This window comes from the organism of the source record quoted next, unplaced genomic scaffold (genome assembly GCF_019419815.1).
Source record: "Pyrus x bretschneideri cultivar Hongxiangsu unplaced genomic scaffold, Pyrus_bretschneideri_v1 Contig14, whole genome shotgun sequence".
NCBI classification, from domain to species: domain Eukaryota; kingdom Viridiplantae; phylum Streptophyta; class Magnoliopsida; order Rosales; family Rosaceae; genus Pyrus; species Pyrus x bretschneideri.
Genome location: NW_025999435.1, coordinates 5,677,276 through 5,698,670, shown reverse-complemented (window position 1 = coordinate 5,698,670; position 21,395 = coordinate 5,677,276). Strand labels below are relative to the sequence as shown.

Here is a 21,395-nt window from a genome sequence, read left to right as displayed (position 1 = left end):
TTGGTACTAGTTGATCATTGAATCCCTTTAATTGCTATTGTTTGTGTCTCTTCATAGTTGAACAATATATTTTCCTTAATGCATCAACAATGCTTTGATGCCAGTTGCTTGTGAGAAGTCTTTCGTTGCTCTTGTAAGGCTGATGTAATGCTGAAGCAATTCTTCCATTTTATGATTTTGAGGTCCTCTGCAACGAGGAATAAAATGGTAGTGGCACGAAATGGCATGTGCTATGTCCAATTATTGGATTCACTTCGTATGTAGCCTTCATCTACATGTCTTTTGGTAACTTGGGTCGAATTTTCGTGACAAGATGAAGTTGAGTTTTGTGGGGAGGAATGGCACACGGTTCATCTTGGATGGCAAGGCATTTTAAATTAATGGGTGAAATTCATTAGGGAGAACTGGGCATCGGGAAAACATGGAGGATTGGGAGAACTAGATAAAGTTCTTAGATTTTTTTTTCAAGTTTTTTTCTTTTTAAATTTTCTATTTAAAAAATAATTCTTTAAATGATGAGAAATCTCTCAAAATCCATTCAAATCTTTAATCCAACTTAATAAGAATCCTTGAAAATCAATTTAAAAGTTGTAAGGATTTTACAATTTTTTGAAATCCATCACTCAAAAAAATATTTTAAAATCATATGAAATGCGAATTGACCAAATCGGTAGGCAGGCTTTAGCCGTTGCACGTACGCAAAATTTTTCCCACTCCGCGAAATTCCCATTTTACCCTTACCGACGAAAACGCGCAAAGGGTCATTGCCTTTCTTCCATTCAAAACAAAGTCCTCCCCCCTCCCTCTCTTTCTTCTATTTAAGAAAAACCAGAGCCACCACAGCTCCCAGAACGCAGCGCAGCTCAGATCTTCGTACCAAAATTCGCACACAGGTATGGCTTCTTCTCAATTCGCGCTTTCGATTAGCATTTGATGCAATGGAATTAGGTTTTGATCTGCGTTTCTGCGATCGAATTCTTTTGCTCCGCATCGTGTTTGTTAATGCTTGATTTGACTAGTAAACGTCGTCGGATTGTTTAATTTCGATTGGATTTTGTGTTTTTGGTGATTTTTGAGCTCGCATTTGATCGGATTTTGAACTTTTTGATTTTGATTTTTGATTTTTTTTTTGCGTGGATCTGATCGATGCGGTTTTGATCCGTGTCTATTTGGTTTGGTTTCGTGGAAGGGAGTGGAAAGTCTCAAGATTTTTCTTTTTATGTTTATTCATTTGACATTTTTGACAGTGTTTATGTAGATTTCATCTTGCGTACTCGGTTTAGTGCTCGATCTGAGTCTCCATGATGCTTTGACATCTATTCACGTTGCATGATTTGATGAATTTCGGCATTTCTAGTCTCTGATAGCATAAATTTTTGTTAGATCTCGACGTAGTTCTAATTGGTGTTAAATTGATCTAGGAGGAAAAAGGGAGGGAAAGATTGAGAGTAAAATTTTGAATTTTTTTATATGCTGATTTTACTTGCAATGAGAAATGGTGGAGCTTCTGCATTAAATTGAAACAGAATTTTTTTTTGTCTCCTTGCATGCCTGCTTTTTTGCATCCGAATTAATCTCACTGTTTGTCTGTGTTGGATCTTTGAATAATTGAATGATTTTAAAATTATAGATGGGAAAAGTCCAATCTCTGAGATATTTTCTACATTTTTTTTGAAGTTTTCTGATCACTTTAATCAAATCTATGCTTTTTGTTGAATTTTTGTATTTCACTTTGGAGAAGTAAACTTTACAACACTGGGACTAAAATTTGATTCTGATATATATGGCCCCCTGCTTTTATATATCACACAGTTTAGAAGACTTGTTAAAAGACACTTTATGAAGGGTAGTTTGGACTATAATGGGAGTTTTATGGTTCAATTGTGATGCACAAGACACTGGCTATTCAGACCGCTGTGGTGGAAAATTAATATATTTATATGTGTAAATGGAAGCATATATGTGCCATGCGTACAAGACAGTTTCTTAGCTTATCAACTATTTTTGCACATTCAAGCATAAACATGGTTTTTTTGGTCCAAGTAAAATTTTGTAATGGCAATGTTCTGGTTTGTGTAGATAGGATATTCAGAGACGAGTAGTTGGTGCTCATGGGTGAAGTTGTTGATGCCGGAAAGAAGGTATATCTCGGGTTTTTTTTAATTTATTTTTTATTGAGGTTTCTAAAATTATGCACGGTTTCTTCTGGAAACTTTGTCACTTAAGTTGATATTGCTAAATTTACTGAGAAATGAAATGCTTTTATTTAGTCTTCTCCAGACTCCCGGAGGACATTATTCTTTTTTCTGATTTCAATATGTGTACCTATAATATTTGTTGTTTCATTTCATACTACTTTAAGCTTAAATTGAGAAATTCATCCTATTGCAGGAGGCTAATGGAAGCTTAGCTGATCTGAACCCTACAGTTGTTTTTGTCTTGGGTAAGAAAATTATGGAACTAGGACTAGTTGTATTCTAATCATCCTTGTTTTTCTGAGATGCTAGCAACCTGGGATAAGAACCACTAATCTTGGCTCATGATTTTAATATCCATCTTTTCTTTTGGCTTAAGAGTTTAATGAAAACAAGTGCATGATTTAAGAGTCCTGTATGTCAAAGAGATGATGTTTAAGTATGATAGATAGGCTATCTAAGTTTTCATTTCAGTTTACTCATGACATTGGAGTACTAATTATTGATATGATCCTTAGGTTTGTTTAGATTCCTCTCATTTGTTGTCGTAGCTGTATTTTAATTGTACATTTTCTGTTTAGTTTTTTTGTTTTTTCCTTAATTCCAGTAGCTACACTAAAGCTGCCAGTCTCCTTTCTTGTGAGGTACCTATGGATGCTCTTATCAGTTGTTTCTTTTAATTTTATAGGTGGCCCAGGCAGCGGAAAGGGTACTCAATGTGCAAACATTGTTCAGCACTTTGGGTTTACCCATCTCAGTGCTGGCGATCTTCTTAGAGCAGAAATCAAGTCTGGCTCTGAAAATGGGTATGGCATATCGTCTTTTAATCTGTACAATGTTCATTTTCAAAACTACAATCCTTTTAGGTTGAAGCATTGACTGAAAACCAACTCTTTCTGTAAAAGTATTTGGCTTGGGACACACACATAAGCGTTGATTTCCTGTGTGCTGTTCTGTGTCATCATCTGGTGATCTTATTGTTTACTTTTTAGTTTGGATCTGTTTGCATGGTATTTATCTTTCCAATGTTTCAATGGTTGTGTAATCTACTTTTGGCGTTTTATAGTAAAGGGATACATGATGAGGGTAGCATTCTGCTTCTTGAGTATGCTAAAAGTCATCTCCAGTTACCATGATTCCGTCACCCAACAGTTTCTCTTTCATAAGATGTCGTGTAGCGTTACTTGAGGGGCAAGGTTGATGATACGGTTGAGGATGCTTGCCTGTGTTGTGTCTTGTTTTAAGTCGTCTTAAATGAAAAATGATTGCAAAGTTAGTCTTTACTCTGGACTTTGTATGCCCATCATAATTATTTTACATTTCTCATTTAACAACACTTTTTTTTAATGGTTGACAGGACCATGATTTCGAACATGATTAAAGAAGGAAAGATTGTTCCTTCTGAAGTAACAATTAAACTTCTTGAACGAGCAATGCTGGAAAATGGTAATGACAAGTTTCTCATTGATGGGTTTCCTCGTAATGAGGAAAATCGTGCTGCATTTGAGGCTGTGGTGAGCCCTCTGGATAACCTTTCCTCATGACTTAATTACAGTTTTCGGTGATTGACTAGTTTTCATAGGGGTTTATTTACATGTTGAAGCCAATGGCAAACCGTGTTAATGATTTTGCAGACTAAAATCGAGCCTTCATTTGTCTTGTTTTTTGACTGTTCTGAGGAAGAGATGGAGAGGCGGCTTTTGGGTAGGAACCAGGTAAAATATGTGATTTTTTCTTGTAGAGGAATATGTATATTGTCTTGGTATAATGATTTCATCTCTTTTTTGTTTCCGACCTAATTATGGTGATGCTTTGTGTTTCCTTTGTTGGGCCAATGAAGGGAAGAGAGGATGATAACATAGAAACAATAAGGAAGCGGTTTAAGGTTTTCCAAGATTCTAGTCTCCCTGTGATAGAGTACTACAACTCCAAGGGGAAAGTTCGGAAGGTAATTCTTCAATTGGTTTTACTTTTTTTAACAATATAATCTTGCATGTTTGTTGGAATCATTGTTGTTTTCACTCTCAGATTGATGCTGGAAGGCCTGTTGAAGAGGTTTTTGAGTCCGTTAAAGCTATTTTTGAACCAAAAAATGAGAAGGTAAATGGCCATAGCCATGCTTAATCTTGTTGCGGATATAATGGTGTAAGATTTGATTAGGAAGTGAGTTCATGGGGGTATATTTTCTTACTAGCTCTATTAGAATCGATGAATTTGTGTGACCTCAGTTTGCCGCAAATGTGATTACATTTTGCGTGTCATTGACATTAACTTTAACTACATTTAATAAGAATATCGTGTTGTTCCCACACGACCGACAACATCACCCCCCCGGGGGGGGGGGGGCGCGGGGGCAGAATCTAGCATTCATTTGAATATGTGCATATTTTCCGTGTCATTGACGTCCCTTTTTGCTGTTACAGGCTGATTAATTGCTGCGATTGTAACCAAGATTTCAGATCCTATGACTATTGAGGTAGAAACCTTAATCTTGAACGACAAGAATAACAGTTGACACATGCTTTGATATTACCTCGTTTCGCTTTCATTTTGCACTAAAGCACACATTCTCCTTTTTCGCTTTCCATTTAAGACCAGGAATCTAAGAACTCTAAATAGAAATAGAATAAGAATGGAATATGAGAACCCAATTGACAGACCGACATGCGGATGGAATAAAGGCAAACAATAACAATGATGCTGGTGACAGTAGGTTTTCCATCTTCGACCAGGAATCCGAACTGTTATTGTCACTTTTTAGGGTTGACAAAGTATGATGTTGTCAAAGAGTCATAAATTTGTTACATGCATTGTTTAAATTTGGTTTGTGATCATCGGCCGAAAAACAGACTTTCCAAATCAACTGCTTTGCAAATGGGATTCTTAACAGTTAAATGTAAGTAAACAATGCCATTGAACATATTCGAATGCCCATAGCCCATGTTCCGTTCGACTGCCACACCCCCGTCCCGACATACATGCACAGAAGCACTCTCACTTTTTACCCAATGCCAATATTAACCATTTCGTTTTCAATGGTATCTTTCTTTCAGGTGATGCAATTGCGAGCTGCATATAGTGTATTCTTTGGCAGGTTTTATTCCTATTGCTTACTTATTATTCAAGGTTGTATTATTTTACGCAATTGAGGTGTATCCCTCTAGCCTTACATTATGATTGTATTCTAAATTTAAGATTTATAGTAATAATTATTGGAATAATGTTCCGATTTCGAGTTTGATGTGATCCATTTTTGGTTATTTTGGAAAAATAGTTCGAATTACACGAAATATTGAAAGATATATAAAAAAAAAGTACAGAAAATTGTTGCAAGAGTGATTCGCTTGCAAAGATTCTTGATACAAAAATAGAACAGACCGACCATGCACAAAATCGAAATTACTAAAATACCCACATATAAATACTAAAAATCATCAGCCCATTGCATCACTGTTCTTATTTGGAGCAGAGGGATGTTGAGAGAGCTCTGTGAGCTCTAGGTTTATGGGTTGAGTTTAGATCTCAGAGCTTCGATTTCGAAGAGAGGGAAGTCTAAAGAGAGGCGAGAAGAGTGAGTTGGGTTTTGGGTTGACCTTATACCTTTGATTTCGAGCAAATGGATGCAAGAGAGAGGTGAGAAGAGTGAGTTGGGTTTTGTATCATATTTTCTATTTTGGCCAGAAAGTTCCATTTTTTTCGGCGACTAAAGCTTCAGGCAGACATGGTAAGGTAGGGTGTTTATTTCCAATTTCCTTCATCAATGATTTATGGAATAATGAGTTGTTTGTAAGACGAATTAATACTTAGAAGTTAAATTAAGGTTTGTGTTTCATGTTGGGGCGTATGGGTTGTGGAATAAATTTCAAGTTTTGACGTGCTACAAACTGGGATGGAACAATTTCTGGTTCAAGTGTCCAATTGTAGAAATTTGTGAAAATTTTCCCGTACTGTGTCTGTGGTGTGCATATGATGTGCATGGCTACATCTTAATATAAGAAGCGAGAATGTTCACTAGTTATGATGCACGTATGTTGTGGCCCGGAATTTAGTGAGTATGATGACCACAACCTAGTTGGCCTCCGCAAATAACAAAATTAAGAAAACGCGTAGAGGATGTTAAGCGTCATGCGTGTCCATGAAATAACGACAACCAGTATCATGTTTTCCACGTGCACAGTTAAGCGATGATTGATGTACGTAACAAGACTTTTCAAACTGTCATTGTAACCTTATATACGTAACAATTATGTTTTAATTGTATTCACTATACCAATACTTTGCTGGTAAAGTTTCTCTCGTTCTGTGCATATCATGTGTATGTACTGTACATATTATGTGCATGTGCTGTGCATATAGTGTATATGGTGCCTATTTACATCTTTGATACTTTTCGCATTAACGTAGTTTACTACTTTTTCCTTTGATTTAGAGACAGGTCTTGCAAACACTAAAAAAGCGAACGAGTTCGTGAAACAATTTCCTTTGATCAGTTGGGTTCTTTTGTGCCCATCAAACTACAATTTTCAAATCCTTGAAATATTTGAACCCAATTAAACTTGATACCAAATTCAAATTAACGAATCTTCAATTCTTCATATAAAGTTTAGGGTCATTTATCTGATTGCGTCATTTTTCTAATTTCAAAGAGAGAGTTGTGAGCTATGAGTTTTTGGGTTGAGCTCAGATCTGTGAGCATAACATGTGCATGTTGTGTACATGCAGTGTATGAGCGAGCTTAATACAAAGAGAGCAAACGAGTACACGAAACAATTTCGTCCATATCATTTTCTCTTCCTTCTTTCCACACTAATTTCTCTCTTTTTCCTCAAAATTATCTCTTCTCCAAAAGGCAACTGACCTTTAATACGTTTTTTCATTTAACTGCAGCCAAAACAAATCCTATTTTAGTGCCTGTAAATTTGGATCGAGAGAAGGAGCAGAGGAAGGAGAAGACAGAAGAAATGAAAATCCACATATAAATCAGAGAAATGATAAAACAAAATAAAAAAAAATAAAAAAAAAACCAGAATTGAAGGATTTGGGTCTCCTCCAAGAAACACCAAACCAATCACTTCAACTCCAAAAATTTATCAATAAAAAAGCAAAATTAAGCAAATTTAGTTCACAAATGAAAAGGTAAAAATCGAAGAAGATGGGTGGGTTAGAGAGAGAGCTTTGTGCATATTCGAAATGTAGAGAGAGAGGAGAAAGAGAGAGAAAAAGAAAGAGAGAGAGCTTGGATAAAGAAGTTGGGTAGATTAGAGAGAGAGTTCTTGGATGAAGAAGACAGATGGGCTGAATTGGGCGAGCGAGATTTTCTCTCTCTCCTATCTGTTTCTCTCTCTACAAAATGAGAAATGAGGATTGGAATTTTTTTAGTAACCCATTTGTATACAAGGACAATTTGGTCATTTTAAGGTGTAGGAAAATCCTATTTCTGTGAAATGCCATCCCCGGATTTCACTATTTAAAATTATGCATTCCGTATTTTGTATTCGTATTCGTAGTTTCAACGCTTATATATTTGCGGCTTATAAATTTTTTGATAAGTAAAGGGACGAAAATGCCCTTAGTGAATTAAGTGGATTTTCAAGGATGTATTTAATTCCTATATGTTTTGTGACTTTTATTTACATATTTGGATAATAGTCGTCGATATGAACATATGGGCGCAAACGGAATGTAATTTGGAATTATAACGAAAGAGTTATAAATGAATGAAGTTGAGGGCAAAATGGTCATTTGACCATAAATTTAGAAAGCTCAGCAAATTTGATGTGCCACGTGTGTGGCTGTGTTGGAAAGGAAAGGAGAGAAAATGGAGGGAAATGGACCAATCGGGGGAGGAAGAAAGAAGGGAAATGAGGGAAGAGAAAAAGAGGGAAACCTGGACCCCCTTTTGACTCACGACCCGACCCGACGACATCCATGTTTTCTGATGCTTTTCACGGTGGTTTTCCAGTGAATTGAAGCCACTCACCACCTGGAAAACATTTCTCATCGTTCCCTCTACTAATTCCACCCCAAAATGGGTGAAATTTGGCCCGATTTCATGAGGAACAACACCAGTAGGTGTAGTGGTTCCATGGTGGCGATCCGTTAATCTCGAAGCTGACCCTGTCAACCACCATCACCAATAGACTCCCCTTAACCTCAGGAACAAAGCCCATGCATTGGTTGGAGTGTCGAAGATGTTTTGGAGTCGAATCAAGAACACCTATTTCAAGGGTTTCCCGTGGGTCGAGGCAGTTTTCAGGTGTTTCCCGGCTGAATTGAACTTCGTACTAGGTATGAAAGTTGTTCCTCTTAATGAGATATACTTTCTTGTAAAATTTGGTAATTTTTAGAGTTAGTCGGAAAATCGGGTTTCCGTTCATCGAAAACCGCCACCTACGGCAGCGCGTGCGCTGGCGTGTGGCTAATGGGCCGCTGATGCTTTTTTAAGATAAATTGATGTCCTGATCTTAGATTTGATATCCGTATGACATGGTTTGATTGTTTGAACCTAGTTTCATTACAATACATCACTTGATCGTTGTACGAATCGACGATCCGACCGTAGGTTCGTCACCAAACTTTAATGCGTTATACAACGTAATATTTGAGGATGTTAGGAATTGATAGATCAAGAATCCAACATATAGATCTTCCTGAATTGAATTCTAAGTTTGTAAAACTAATTGTTAACAGCCACCTAATTTTAGTAATTGGCGGAGATCCGACTGTCGGATCGCGATGGGATTTTAGTATGTTGTTATATGAGCATAATGAGGACCTTAGAAAGTTATGGATCTGAAAAATGATGTGCAGATCTTTTGGATTGAATTACTAGGGTTGTGGACCCCACCGTTGATTGAGAGTTGACTTTTGGTTAGCATGTCTCGGATCGTTTGAAATACTAAAATTAGTATCACTAGAGACTCAGTGAGGCTTTGCGGGCTTATCTCGGTGAGTGACTTTAATATATGTGTGATATTGTTATTACCCTGAAACCCTTATGTGCTAGTATACTTTGTGGATACAGCGTGGATTTCTAAATTATGTTTTATGTTGAATAATTGTTTTTATAAAGTTTGCTATCGATCTATTTTATGAAATGTTATGTGACTTGCATATTTTAAATGTTTATGAAATGTGTTTTGAAATATATATATATTTTTGAAATGTTTGTTAAACGTGAGGGTTAGTAGAGAACCGTCACCCTAGTGTCACGAGGTGACACCGAGTCTGCACCATGTAGTATTGGTACATGGATGGTCCTGCTTGGTTAATCCATGATGGGCGATCACTGCCTAACAGTTTCGTGGGTGTGACTTTGCTTGGTTAATCCACGATGGGGGTCACTACCTACTTGGTTATCTTTTCAAAGGTGGTCTTACTTGGTTAATCCACGATAAGGGACCATGGTCCTGCTTGGTTAATCCGTGATAGGGGACCATACTATTTATGGATCGTGCTTGGTTAATCCTTGATGGGCGATCCTTATGGCCATACATACTTAGGGGTGATCATGCTTGGTTGATCTGCGATGGGTGATCATTGCCTAACAGTTTCGTAGGTGTGACTTTGCTTAGTTAATCCGCGATGGGGGATCACTACCTACTTGGTTACCTTCTCAGGGGTGGCTTTGCTTGGTTAATCCGCTATGGGGGGCCACTTCCTATTTGGTTACTTATGTAGGCTTCGACCGAACTGCGTCCCTCTAGCCCTAGTTTTTAATGTATTTATGAATGATAGTTTTTTGAGAATCTTTGTGGTTTGAATTAGAAAAACCGTTGGATGTCTCGGTGACTCATTCAGAGTTTTTAGTGATTTGGCTATGATTTCATAAGTATGAATTTCTCTGTAAGATCCCACATCGCCCGGGGGAGGGGAGGGGAAGTGATGTGCCTTATATGTACATGTCCACCTCCCTATATTAAGACACATTTTCGGTGGAAGCCTAAGAACAAAACCGTGAGGGCGTAGCCCAAAACGGAGAATATCTTACTATGCGGACTGCGATGTGACAATTTTGTATCAAAGCCATTCCCTGGCTGAAAGTGTGCCGACGAGGGCGTCGAGCCCTTAAAAGAGGTGGATTGTAAGATCCCACATCGCCCAGGGGAGGGGAGGTGATGTACCTTATATGTACATGCCCACCTCCCTATAGTAAGACGCGTTTTGGGTGGAAACCCAAAAACAAAATCTTGAGGGTGTGGCCCAAAGCGGACAATATTTTACTATGCAAACTGGGATGTGACATGCTAATTGAGATTTATAAACTCTGATTGATGGTCTTTTTATTATTATCATATACATTGTATTATTGTCACTTACTTGAACCTCGCAACTTATCCGAGTTCTTGTTGGACGGTGCACCATTTCTCTGGTGTAGGCACTGATTGTACAAGTGATAGGTCTGAGTAGATTATGAGAGGTCGCTTGGTAATTTAGTTCCGTTGAGTGGTCCGAAATCCTTGCTATTGCTCATTTTCATAAGTTAGTCCAGAACCCCAAATTCGGGTGAATGGGAATTACCCACAATAGACCTTGTGAATATAAATTAAATTTACCATGTTATTACTCATAATCCAAGTAGGGAATTATGTAGAGTTCTTTAATTAAATTCGTGAAATGATATGTTATCTTATTGATTGATTAACGTAGTTAACTATTAAATTATGCATCTTTGATTCATGGAATTGATTAATTGACGTGATTGTGGAATGACGTTGGATATGATTGTTATTATTATGACTATATGAGTTGATCAATGTGGCTTGAGAATAATTTTGTGCTTCGTTGGTTATTTAATATGTTACATTCTGTGGATGAAGGTATCATGTTGAAAACATAGTATTTATATGATGGATGAAATGGAAATCTTGAATGTCATGTAGGTTTGTTAGGTAGCCCTGAACCTAGTAATTTCATGCTTGTTAAGTTCTAATAATTGATTGAGGAATGTTATGCTTTTCGGCTTGAACGTATTGTGATAAACATCGGAGTGTAGTGAATGATGAACTACAAATGACTTGATCCCTTTTTACTCTTTTTGGGCTCAAACGACATTGCAAATACATCAGTATTCTTGAACCTCTCTCCAATCAGGTTTCCTTCAACACGACATACTTCGTCGTCGGTGAGCGATGGCAACAAATACCTCAAATCCCTGGAGTTTGTGCTGGTCACAGATATCATTTTGCTGGTACCCCTTTGCATCACTTTGGCATGGATGAATTGTTTTGAAAAGAAAACAGCCAGTAAAAGTGGCCTCATGTACATATATGTCATTTGACTCCTTGATTTCTTATTAGGTCTATTTGCAAGCCTCGCCTCGAGATCTCTGTGTCCATGCAACTCGAATGAAGGAATCCTGAAAAACAAGCAAAAGAAACCTGAAACCTCTTTATCCATTTCAGTGGTTAAAATTTGAAAGTTAACTAAGGAATCATTTAACCTAACAAATTAATCACGACTGACTTTTAAAACTTGAACTAACCGAGGCCATAGTGACTACCCTTTGTACTCTGAGCCTCTGTCATATAGTTGCATTTTCTAACCAGAGCATTCATAGGTCTTCATTTTACATGTTCTAACCACCTTAACCATTTTCTCTCACTTATCTCCAATTGGGGTCACACCGACCTTACCTCGAATAGGATCATTTTTGCTCACCACCATAACTATGATGTATGCTCATCATACACCTAATATATTGACATGTGTCCTTTCATCTAGCTTTAGTTAACTTTCATATTAAATGTTACTTTTTCAATTTTGAAAAAAATTAACCACAGTTAAGAGAAAGAACATGTGTCAATTGATTAAGTGTATGGTGAATATACAACATAGTTTATAGTGGTGAGCAAAAGTGCTCCCTACCTCGAATATCCTCGTTCATAATTTTGTCATTTCTCATGTCCGCACACATCCAATGAAGCATTCTTATCTCCGCTATACTCATTGTTTTCACGTGTTAATGCTTGACCGCCCAAACTTTGCAAGGGAAAAATAATGTAGGTGTGTTGAGAACGTCAATGATTCCCATATGATATTTTCCTTTGTTAGCCTTCAATCAATGTTGATAAGGGAGAATATCATGGGTTGATTACTTACTTTGTACCAATTAGCTATGTAGTAGGAATCAATCCTTGTAATTATAAATAATTACACCTATATTCTTTTATAATTAAGGTTATTGCATTTGAATTAAATTTCAGAAGTTCCAATAAGCTAAATTCAAGATGGTATCAGAGCCCTTCCTGGGCTCTTGATCCTCTACGTTTTTTTCCTTCTTTTTCTTCCCAAAAGTTGGACATTTCCTTTTCAACCAAGGGAGACACAAGTTCAGATGCTAAGGGTAATTCCAAAGATTCCTCTAGCCTTCTTTTCATCCATCATTCCGATCACACTAGAATGATGCTTGTTTCTAAGCCCTTTACGGGTGATAACTATGCCACTTGGTGCCGCTCCATGATGATTGTGCTTAGTGCGAAAAATAAGTTAAGGTTCGTAGATGGTATTGTCGAAAAGCCAAATGCAAAGAAGACCACTGAACTTGCTTTTTGGCAATGATGTAACAACATGGTACTTATGTGGATTGTCAATGTCTTCGCATCGGACATATCATCCAGTGTTGTGTATTTAAGGATTGCTAAGGATGTTTGGGATGATCTCAAAGAGAAATTTTTGGAACAAAACATCTCTCAACTTTTCAAAATTCAACGTGAAATTTCACGTACCACTCAAAACTAACAGCCAATCAATGTTTAGTTCACTAAATTGAGGAGTTTATGGGATGAGATGGAGGTGTGTCAAACGGTGGAAGCTTGTTCTTATGGTGCTACCAAATCCCACAGTGAACTAGCAAAAACTACAAAAGCTGCTACAGTTTCTCATAGGCCAAATAAGTCGTACGGAGCGGTTCACGGTCAATGCAGCCCTTTCCATCCATCCGCAAGATCTATTCCTCATTGAATCAGGAGGAGAAACAACGAGGTATAGCCACTAGACAAGCCTTGATTGAACCCATAACCATGGCGGTGCAATAGTGACGCAACAATGGCAAGGGACGATCAACGGAGCGCAAACCTCTCCATTGTTCATACTGTGACCATGACCATCACACCTCTGACACCTGTTGGAAACTTCATGGTTATTCACAGGGTTATCGTCTTCATGGCAAATTTTCAGAAACCGATGATGGTGATCACAAAAAGAAAACTAAAGGTAGCAGTTCCAACAGCGGAGGGGGTCCATTACCCAATAATATTCCTCCTACAAGGTGTACCGACGTGATGCCCAGCCTTAGTCAAGAACAGTTCCAACAACCTTTATCAATGATGAGCCAAAAACTAGGCCTGGAAAGCAAAGCCAACGCAGTCACTGCCATAGGTAGGATTTTTGACGAATGGATACTATATAGTGGTGCAACAAACCACATTTATGGCCTTCCATTGGCTCAAGCAACTTTAAAGCCATCCTTGCCTCCCATGGGCGTACCTGATGGAACCAAAGTCCTTATTAATTCCGTTGGCTTAACTACATAATGTTCTTGGAATTGCTTCATTCTTGGTTAATTTGATTTCAGTGAGCTATCTCACTCGATCATTTCACTACTCAATAACTTTTTATCCCGATTTTTGTATCTTACAGGACCTGGAGACGAGGTCACAAGGACAATGATTGGTTAGGGGCAATAATGTAATGGGTTGTACTAACTGGTGGATCCAAAAAGACGCTTACCTCCACCACTTCTGGTGTCCAAGGTGTTCTTAGTTATTTGGCATCGTCGTCTTGGCCATCCCTCAGCATTACAGCTTCACTTATTAGCTAAGACTTTTCCAAAAATTTCCCTTTCTTCCATTAAACCTTGTGAAGTTTGCCCATTGGCAAAACAAACTCGAATGTCTTGGATTAAGATCTATTAATACTAAGCATGTTTTTGAACTATTATGATATTTAGGGGCCTCATAAATTAACATCTCACTCTAGGGCTCATTATTTTCTTACAATCATTGATGATTATTCTCATTGTACATGAGTTTATTTGATGCTGAATAAGTCTAATACTCAAAATTTGATTAAGTCTTTTTTTTTTTTTTTTTTTTTTTGGCATATGCTGAAACACAATTCCATCCTAAAATCAAAACTATATGCACAAATAATGGGGGCGAGTTTGTTTCTTTGTCTGATTTTTTTCGTACTTAGGGGGTGGTTTTTCAAAGATCATGTGTTTATACACCACAACAAAGTGGGGTTGTGGAACGCAAACATAGACATATCCCTCAAATAGCTCGAGCTTTATAATTTTAATCAAATTTACATCTACGTTTTTAGACGAGTGCATTCTAACTGCGGTTTACCTAATTAATCACATCCCTACACCTCTCTTGTCCGGCCTCACAACCTTATGAAAAATTATTTGGCCATTCACCCTCTTAAACACATCTCCGTACTTTGGTTGTTTGGCTTATGCCATAAACATTAATCTCAAACATAAATTTGATGTTAGAGCTAAAAAGTGCAATTTTATTGGGTACCCTTTTGGACGAAAAGCATACAAATTATATGATCTTTAATCCAAAAATATTTTTACGATTCAAGATGTTGTTTTCCACGAGGATGTATTTCCTTACCATGGCCAAAAGGAATTAAATACTCATACAACAACCACCATACACTTGTGTTTAGTGCATGCATTGAACCTTCATCACCATTCTATAAACCACCTGACACCAATAATGCCCCACAAATAGCCGAGACACCTCATGCTCCTAATGGTCATCCTTCTGATGATAATCAGCTTTCTACACAGCCACCTAATAAGCAGCATGTTGTTATAATGTAGCCACCTATTGAGCAGTCTGCTCCTATCACACAGCCTGCTCTTGCTTCCGCTGCTGTCCCTTTACGGCAATCTGGTCGCCTTATAGCTCCACTTTGCGAAGCTCAACGACTATGTTTGTCATTCTCTTACATCACCTTCCGCCATGCCCTCGTTTGCCACTTTGAGTACCAGGTATCCATTTTCAAATTTTTTATCCTATCAAGGATTGTCGCCACTCTATTTTGCCTTTCTTGCTAGTGCTCTTACCATTTTGGAGCCAACCACTTACACAGAGGCGTGCAACAATCCTAAATGGCGTCAAGCCATGGATGACTAAATCCAAGCTCTCGAGGCTAACAACACTAGAAATATTCCTACTTTGCCCCATGGTAAGATACTCATTGGTTGTAAATGGGTTTACAAAGTCAAGTACAAATCTAATAGCAGTATTGAGTGTTACAAAGCTCATTTGGTTGTTAAGGGGTACACTCAGCTAGAAGGTATTGATTACCATAATACCTTTCCTTTCACTACCCAATTGGTCACATTCCATTACCTTCTTGCTTTTGTTGCCAACTTTTCTTGGTCCTTACATTAGTTGGATGTTCATAATACCATTCTTCATAGTGATCTTATGGAGGAAATATACATGGTCTCACCTCCTAATCTTCGTTGACACGGGGATAATTTGGTATGTCGCCTTAATAAATCGCTTTATGGTTTGAAGCAAGCCTACCAACAATGGTTTTTCAAGTTTTCGCAAGCCATTTGGTCTGCTAGTTATGTTCAATCAAAAGTAGATTATTCAATTTTCACTAAATGTGAAGGCAAGTCATTTACTGCACTTCTTATTTACATTGACGACATTTTGATTACAGGAAATGATTCAACTGCAATTAATACCTAAAACGTTTTTTAAATATCAAGCTCCGTATCAAAGATCTTGGTAATTTAAAATACTTTTTTGGGCATTAAAGTGGCACTTTCAAAGAAAGAAATTTTTATTTCACAAAGGAAATACTTGTTGGATATTCTCGATGATGTGGGTTTTCTGGGATCACGACCTAGCACCTTCCCTATGGAGCAAAATCTCAAATTGCTTCTTAATGAGGGCAAAATTCTCAATGATTTTGCTAAATATAGGATATTGATTGGTTGTCTAATTTATCTCAATATTACCTGGCCAGATATCACGTACTCGGTCCACTTGTTGAGTAGATTCATGCTAGCACCTCGGAAGCCACACTATGAGGCTGCATTGCGCATTTTGAGGTACTTAAAAGGGACACCCGGACAAGGTATAATGTTTTCTTTAGAAAATAATTTGAAGTTGAAAGCATATTGTGACTTGGATTAGGCGGGTCCCCCAACCACTGGTTATTGTGTTTTCCTTGGAGATTCTCTTATTTCATGGAAAAGCAAACGTCAAAAGACACTCTCTTTGTACTCTGCCGAAGCAAAATATTGATCCATGGCAGCAACATGTTACAAGTTGGCTTGGCTACAAAATCTATTTCATGATCCATGGCAGCAGCATGTTACTAAACATATTGAGATTGATTGTCATTTTGTCCGGGTTAAAATCATGGAAGGAAAAGTCATCACATGTTTTTTTCCATCCATGTCGCAGCTTGCTGATATTTTTACCAAAGCTTTGGGGAATGAACGCTTTAATTCTCTATTAGGCAAGTTAGGCATTTTTAATATTCACTTTCCAACTTGAGGGGGAGTGTTGAGAAAGTCAATGATTCATTTATGATACTTTCCCTCGTTAGCCTTCAATCAATGCTGATAAGGGAGAATATCATGGGTTGATTACTTACTTACTTTGTACCAATTAGCTATGTAGTAGGGATCCTTGTAATTGTATATACCTACATTCTTGTACAGTCAAGGTTAATGCATTGAAGTAAATTTCAGAACTTCCAATAAGTGAAATTTAAGAAGGTGAACTTTGTCGACAGCAAATACCATTCTTTAACCCCTAAAACAGTTCTAATTTGTGTACGAACAACTAAACATATGGATGATGCCGAACATCTTTCTAAGCATCAATTAGTTTCTATTTTCTTCTTCTAATATTTCTGTTGAGACATCAGAGTGTCGAACTTTCATAAGCCAAATAGTCGAGTTCCACCATAGCTCATTGTCCAATATATTAAAGCTCAAATGTGCCAAAATCAACAAATTCTTCTTAGCTACACAACGCAATTGCAATTTCCACATATAAAATTGGTTCATAACCATAACCAACGTAATTCAATTATTCAATTACCAATCACCTAATATCGTCATACAAACCACTCACTTATTGTCCTACCATGGCCAACAATCTCCTTTATGGTTCACATTTTGTACACACAGATTCTTTTCTTGCACAACAAACTCAAGATGTATAATTTCCAAACAACTTCCATTGTCCTAGTAATTTCATAATCCGGGTCAGATTCCCTGTGAAAGTACTTGAATCTGGGTTGAGAAAATTTCTCAGGCTAAGGTGCAGATTCAATTATCAAAGAAAGATGGCTTTTATCCATGAACACTCTGCCACATCATATTTTTGGCACAATATTTTATAATAGAGGAAATTGTAGCAATGGTCTCTCAACCCAATTGGAGTAATGGTCCCTTAACTAAAAATCCATGGCCAATAGTCCCTTAACTCCTTAAAACGTGCAGCTATGGTCATTTTCGTCAACTCCGTCATAACTTTCGTCGTGTTGGAATAACTATTGCTACAATTAGGTTAAAGTTGAGGCACCATCGCTCCAATTGGGTTAAAGTTCAGGGACCGTTGCTCCAATTCGGTTAAAATCGAGGGACCATTTCTCTAATTGGGTTAAAGTTGAGGAAGCATTTCTACAATTTTTTCATTTAGTTTCCACATTTTCCTTTGATTCTAACCTCACGTGCATGGCACGTAATTCATTTTGATGGAAGTTTTAATGGAGTTGACAAAAAAGACTATAGCTACATGTTTTGATGAGTTAAGGGACCAATGGTCATGAATTTTTAGTTGAATGACCATTGCTCCAATTGGGTTAAAGTTGAGGGACTATTGTTACAATTTTCTCTTTATAATGTTGGCACGAGAACTAACGTTAAATTATGATGTGATAGAGAATCTATGGAGAGTCTCACTTTGAGAGTCTCTTTAGTATTTCTCTTGGTTACAATGAAACTTTGTGCCTAGGGGGGTTGGGAGGTTCTAGGGGCGTTGTGAAACTCTTTTGTGTGTTTGAAAGATGTTAAGCGGCAAGACCCTTCATTTTAGAGGTGCTTCTTGGTCAATGCATCTTGAGACTTCGCACTCTCGCATGGTTTTTAGCTTAGTTGATCACAAATATAGTTACTTTTAATTAATACACAACTACAACATTAGTGGATCAAAATGATGAAGAGGGAATTCATTGTGGTAATTTAGTCGTTCAATCTTGATCATTAAATTCTTGAAATATACTAGTTAATAGAACACTCCAAGACATACTAAAAAATCCAAAGTCATAAATGTTCGGAGTTTTCTTATTTTTTTTTGATAAGATTCTCACTTACAAGAAAAAATGAATGCCATAGTATTAGGTGACCATCAATAAAATCTGTACTTATGACCTCTAAAAATAAAACGTCGATGGTCACGAGATTGTCCATGGAAATAACTAACTTGGGCTGTTATTGGGCCACTTAGCTAAAGGTTTAATCGAAACGCTCCCCAAAACAAAGACGACAACATTGCGACGTCGCGACTTGAGTTAACAACTTTGTGATGAGCCATTGACTCCCGACCCAAGGGCTCAACGCCGACTCTTTTCCTCCCTCCGTCGTCAAACTAAACGATCCCCCGCCGCCTTCTCCGTCACCTCCGGACGGCCTCTCGCTCTCTCAACCTTCAGAGCCCCAACAATGCCTGTAACTCTCTCTCTCTGTCTCTCTCCATAGTTATGGATCCAGATCTGTATCTATTTGTTTATGAAAATTGTGAATAATGGGGGTTTAATCGTGTGCGGTGCAGTTCAGGGGATTGATAGAGGTGGAACCGCCGAGCCCGCTGAGATACGTAATCGGAGCGGCGATCATGATGATCGGAGTAGTCTTACCCGTCGGTTACATGATGTTCCGTAACAAGCGCGTCCCCACTTCCTCTTCGTACTCTAAACAGACGTAGGTGTGCCTTTTTCATATTTTTCGATTTCATCATTCCCACCACCTTAATTTTCCAAATTTGTAAAATTGCCCCAGTTTCTTAAGTTTTTGCATAGTTCAAGTTAAAGAATTGTTTCTGAATCTGATTTGGGAATATCTGTTGGTATTTCAGGAACAAAGTTTTGATATAGAGAGAGACTATTGAAATTACAAGGATTTCGGATTCGATTTTTCGTGTTCAGAAATTGAAAAGCTGAGAGGCATTGATGGATCCGTCATTTACAAATGTACATTCATTCAAACTTCAAATCTGTTATATGGGTTCTTTGAACTAGATTTTGTACAATGATATATGCATGTGATTCGATTCTGTTTTTGTACCTCTTGATTTCATTATTCCGCTAGAATTGATGCTTGTCAATTATAATATAGTTGCCCATGTTCGTGATTCCTTTGAGTAATTAGCCAATATTATAAGGTTGTATAGAAAATTTATCGGTTATGTTTTTGTTTTGAGCTGCATAGTTAGATCTGAATTTGTTCCAGTATGTGAAATGCAATTTACAATCGGAAATTTGTTTTCCATGTGTACGATTGTATAAGGCAGGCCATGCTTTTGGAGTTTCTAATTGTATTCTGGTATGTATTATTTTGGAGGTTCTTATTGTATTCCAGTTTGTAGTGCTCAATGTTTAAGTGACTTTTTGTTAAGTAGTGTGATTTATGAGGAATGAGGATAACTGAGGTAAAGTGGGTACACGAGAAAGGGTAGAATTAAGAACGACGATATCTGAGATAAAAGGAGTGGCCGCAATTGAAGATAAGATGAAGGAAAATTGGTTAGGATGGTTTGGACAAGTGAACCGAAGACCTGCAGATGCTTCAGTTAGAAGATGTGACTATGAGACGAAGGCTCAGGGCGAAATGGGTAGAGGAAGACCTCCTAGACTTTGAAAGAGACTAAGAAAAGACATGGCGTACTTGGAGCTAACAGAGATATACATTTGCTTGTTGATGACCCCGATTTGGAGCTTAGCATGAATTGCTAGTTGAGTTGAGCATAAAGACGGCGAGTGTGGTACTATGCTTACGCACTACACTTGCTTGTGGTAATGTTCTTTGGTTTCGGTTTAATCCTTTGGTGTACTGATTGAGTATGCTATTTGTACTAGTACCTAGTTGTATCGACTTATTGAGATGAAATTTTCATAGTGGTAGTCGCATCCAGCAATTCTGGTCTAGTTCTCGATTCGCTTTCATGTTCTTGGTTTTGGTCCAAGTGGTTGAAGTGTTTATTTGAACAAGTTAGAAATTAGAATGGTCCTTGTGCAAAGCATGCATACTATGGTTGTCGAAATTGTCTATTTTGTTGTGTTTTTATTCATTTTTGCTGTAAGACGTGTGCTTATATGAATTGACAGTTTAATTAGTCTTGGGTAGCAAATTGCAATGTGTTGATATTTCTTTACATGCTACGTTTATGCAGTTCTAATTGGTCTGATATAATTTTTCAACTATTACGGTTTATGTAGTTCTAATTTTGGAAATCAGGGTGTTTTAACTGATATAAATTCGAAACCGATAGTGCCAATCACCACGCACAACGATGAGCAACTAATTCAAGAAATCCCAATTCTTTACGTTCTATTTGTATGCTAGCATACAAGGAAAAACAGATTGGAAGGGTTAACTTAATTCCGCCATATTTAAGGTTTCAGACTTTCTTTTTGCTCGATTTATTTTCTCAGTAACCGAACAGGGTGAAATGCTGGAAGTGAAACACTGACCTTTACAACGGCCGCCTCCGCCGTTAGAACCGTGCGAGCTTTTTGAGTGGTTTTATGGAGTTTCTTGAGAAGGGAACCGAGGCAGCGACGCTGGTTGTGGAGGTACCTGAGGTATGAGGAGTGAGAGAACATAGGGATTCCATGTGAAACCCTAAATTTCATCTCTGTAAAATTAGAATCAGATAGAGGCCTAAACCTCAGAAGCTCAGAGCTCCAGGGAAGGTAACGGTGGCAGGGGTTTAGGGGTTTGCCTGCGATTCTATAACCGAGATGGATTCCATTTGCACCCAAGGCTCCGTTTGTTACACCCATAGGACAAGACTAAGTGACTCGTTTAGAAGTGCTTTTATCATGGTTGAAAGTGTCTTCGGTGAAAATGTCTTTGATATCAATTCTTAATAAAAATGCAAGCGAGTTCAGGAAAAACACTTTCAAGAGTTTTATGCAAGAAACACATAA

The 21,395-nt window shown here is 37.7% G+C and overlaps 2 protein-coding genes across 4 annotated transcripts; both read left to right on the top strand.

The window, feature by feature from the left end:
- Positions 1–788: 788 nt before the first annotated feature.
- LOC103927351 (UMP-CMP kinase 3-like) lies at positions 789–5,430 on the top strand. Of its 2 annotated transcripts, none has more exons than XM_009336270.3 (10): positions 789–893; positions 2,080–2,141; positions 2,392–2,443; positions 2,884–3,001; positions 3,553–3,709; positions 3,830–3,910; positions 4,036–4,143; positions 4,224–4,295; positions 4,619–4,671; positions 5,249–5,430. In XM_009336270.3, the coding sequence occupies exons 2-9, from the start codon at positions 2,112–2,114 to the stop codon at positions 4,625–4,627; spliced, it is 627 nt and encodes a 208-aa protein (XP_009334545.2). In that variant the 5' UTR covers positions 789–893; positions 2,080–2,111; the 3' UTR covers positions 4,628–4,671; positions 5,249–5,430. The 2 variants fall into 2 exon arrangements, with proteins under 2 accessions (XP_009334545.2, XP_018498104.2); XM_018642588.2 differs by having other exon boundaries at positions 796–893; positions 2,084–2,141.
- A 13,251-nt stretch (positions 5,431–18,681) lies between these two features.
- Positions 18,682–19,529, top strand: LOC103927332. Of its 2 annotated transcripts, none has more exons than XM_048579941.1 (3): positions 18,682–18,915; positions 19,019–19,171; positions 19,322–19,529. In XM_048579941.1, the coding sequence occupies exons 1-2, from the start codon at positions 18,910–18,912 to the stop codon at positions 19,169–19,171; spliced, it is 159 nt and encodes a 52-aa protein (XP_048435898.1). In that variant the 5' UTR covers positions 18,682–18,909; the 3' UTR covers positions 19,322–19,529. The 2 variants fall into 2 exon arrangements, with proteins under 2 accessions (XP_048435898.1, XP_048435897.1); XM_048579940.1 differs by having other exon boundaries at positions 18,683–18,915; positions 19,019–19,167.
- The last annotated feature ends 1,866 nt before the right edge of the window (positions 19,530–21,395 follow it).

Coding starts and splice junctions, on each gene's coding strand:
- LOC103927351 (XM_009336270.3), top strand. CDS start 2,112: ATGGGTGAAGTTGTTGATGCCGGAAAGAAG. Junction 2,142..2,391: donor TTGTTGATGCCGGAAAGAAG/GTATATCTCGGG, acceptor ATCCTATTGCAG/GAGGCTAATGGAAGCTTAGC. Junction 2,444..2,883: donor TACAGTTGTTTTTGTCTTGG/GTAAGAAAATTA, acceptor TTAATTTTATAG/GTGGCCCAGGCAGCGGAAAG.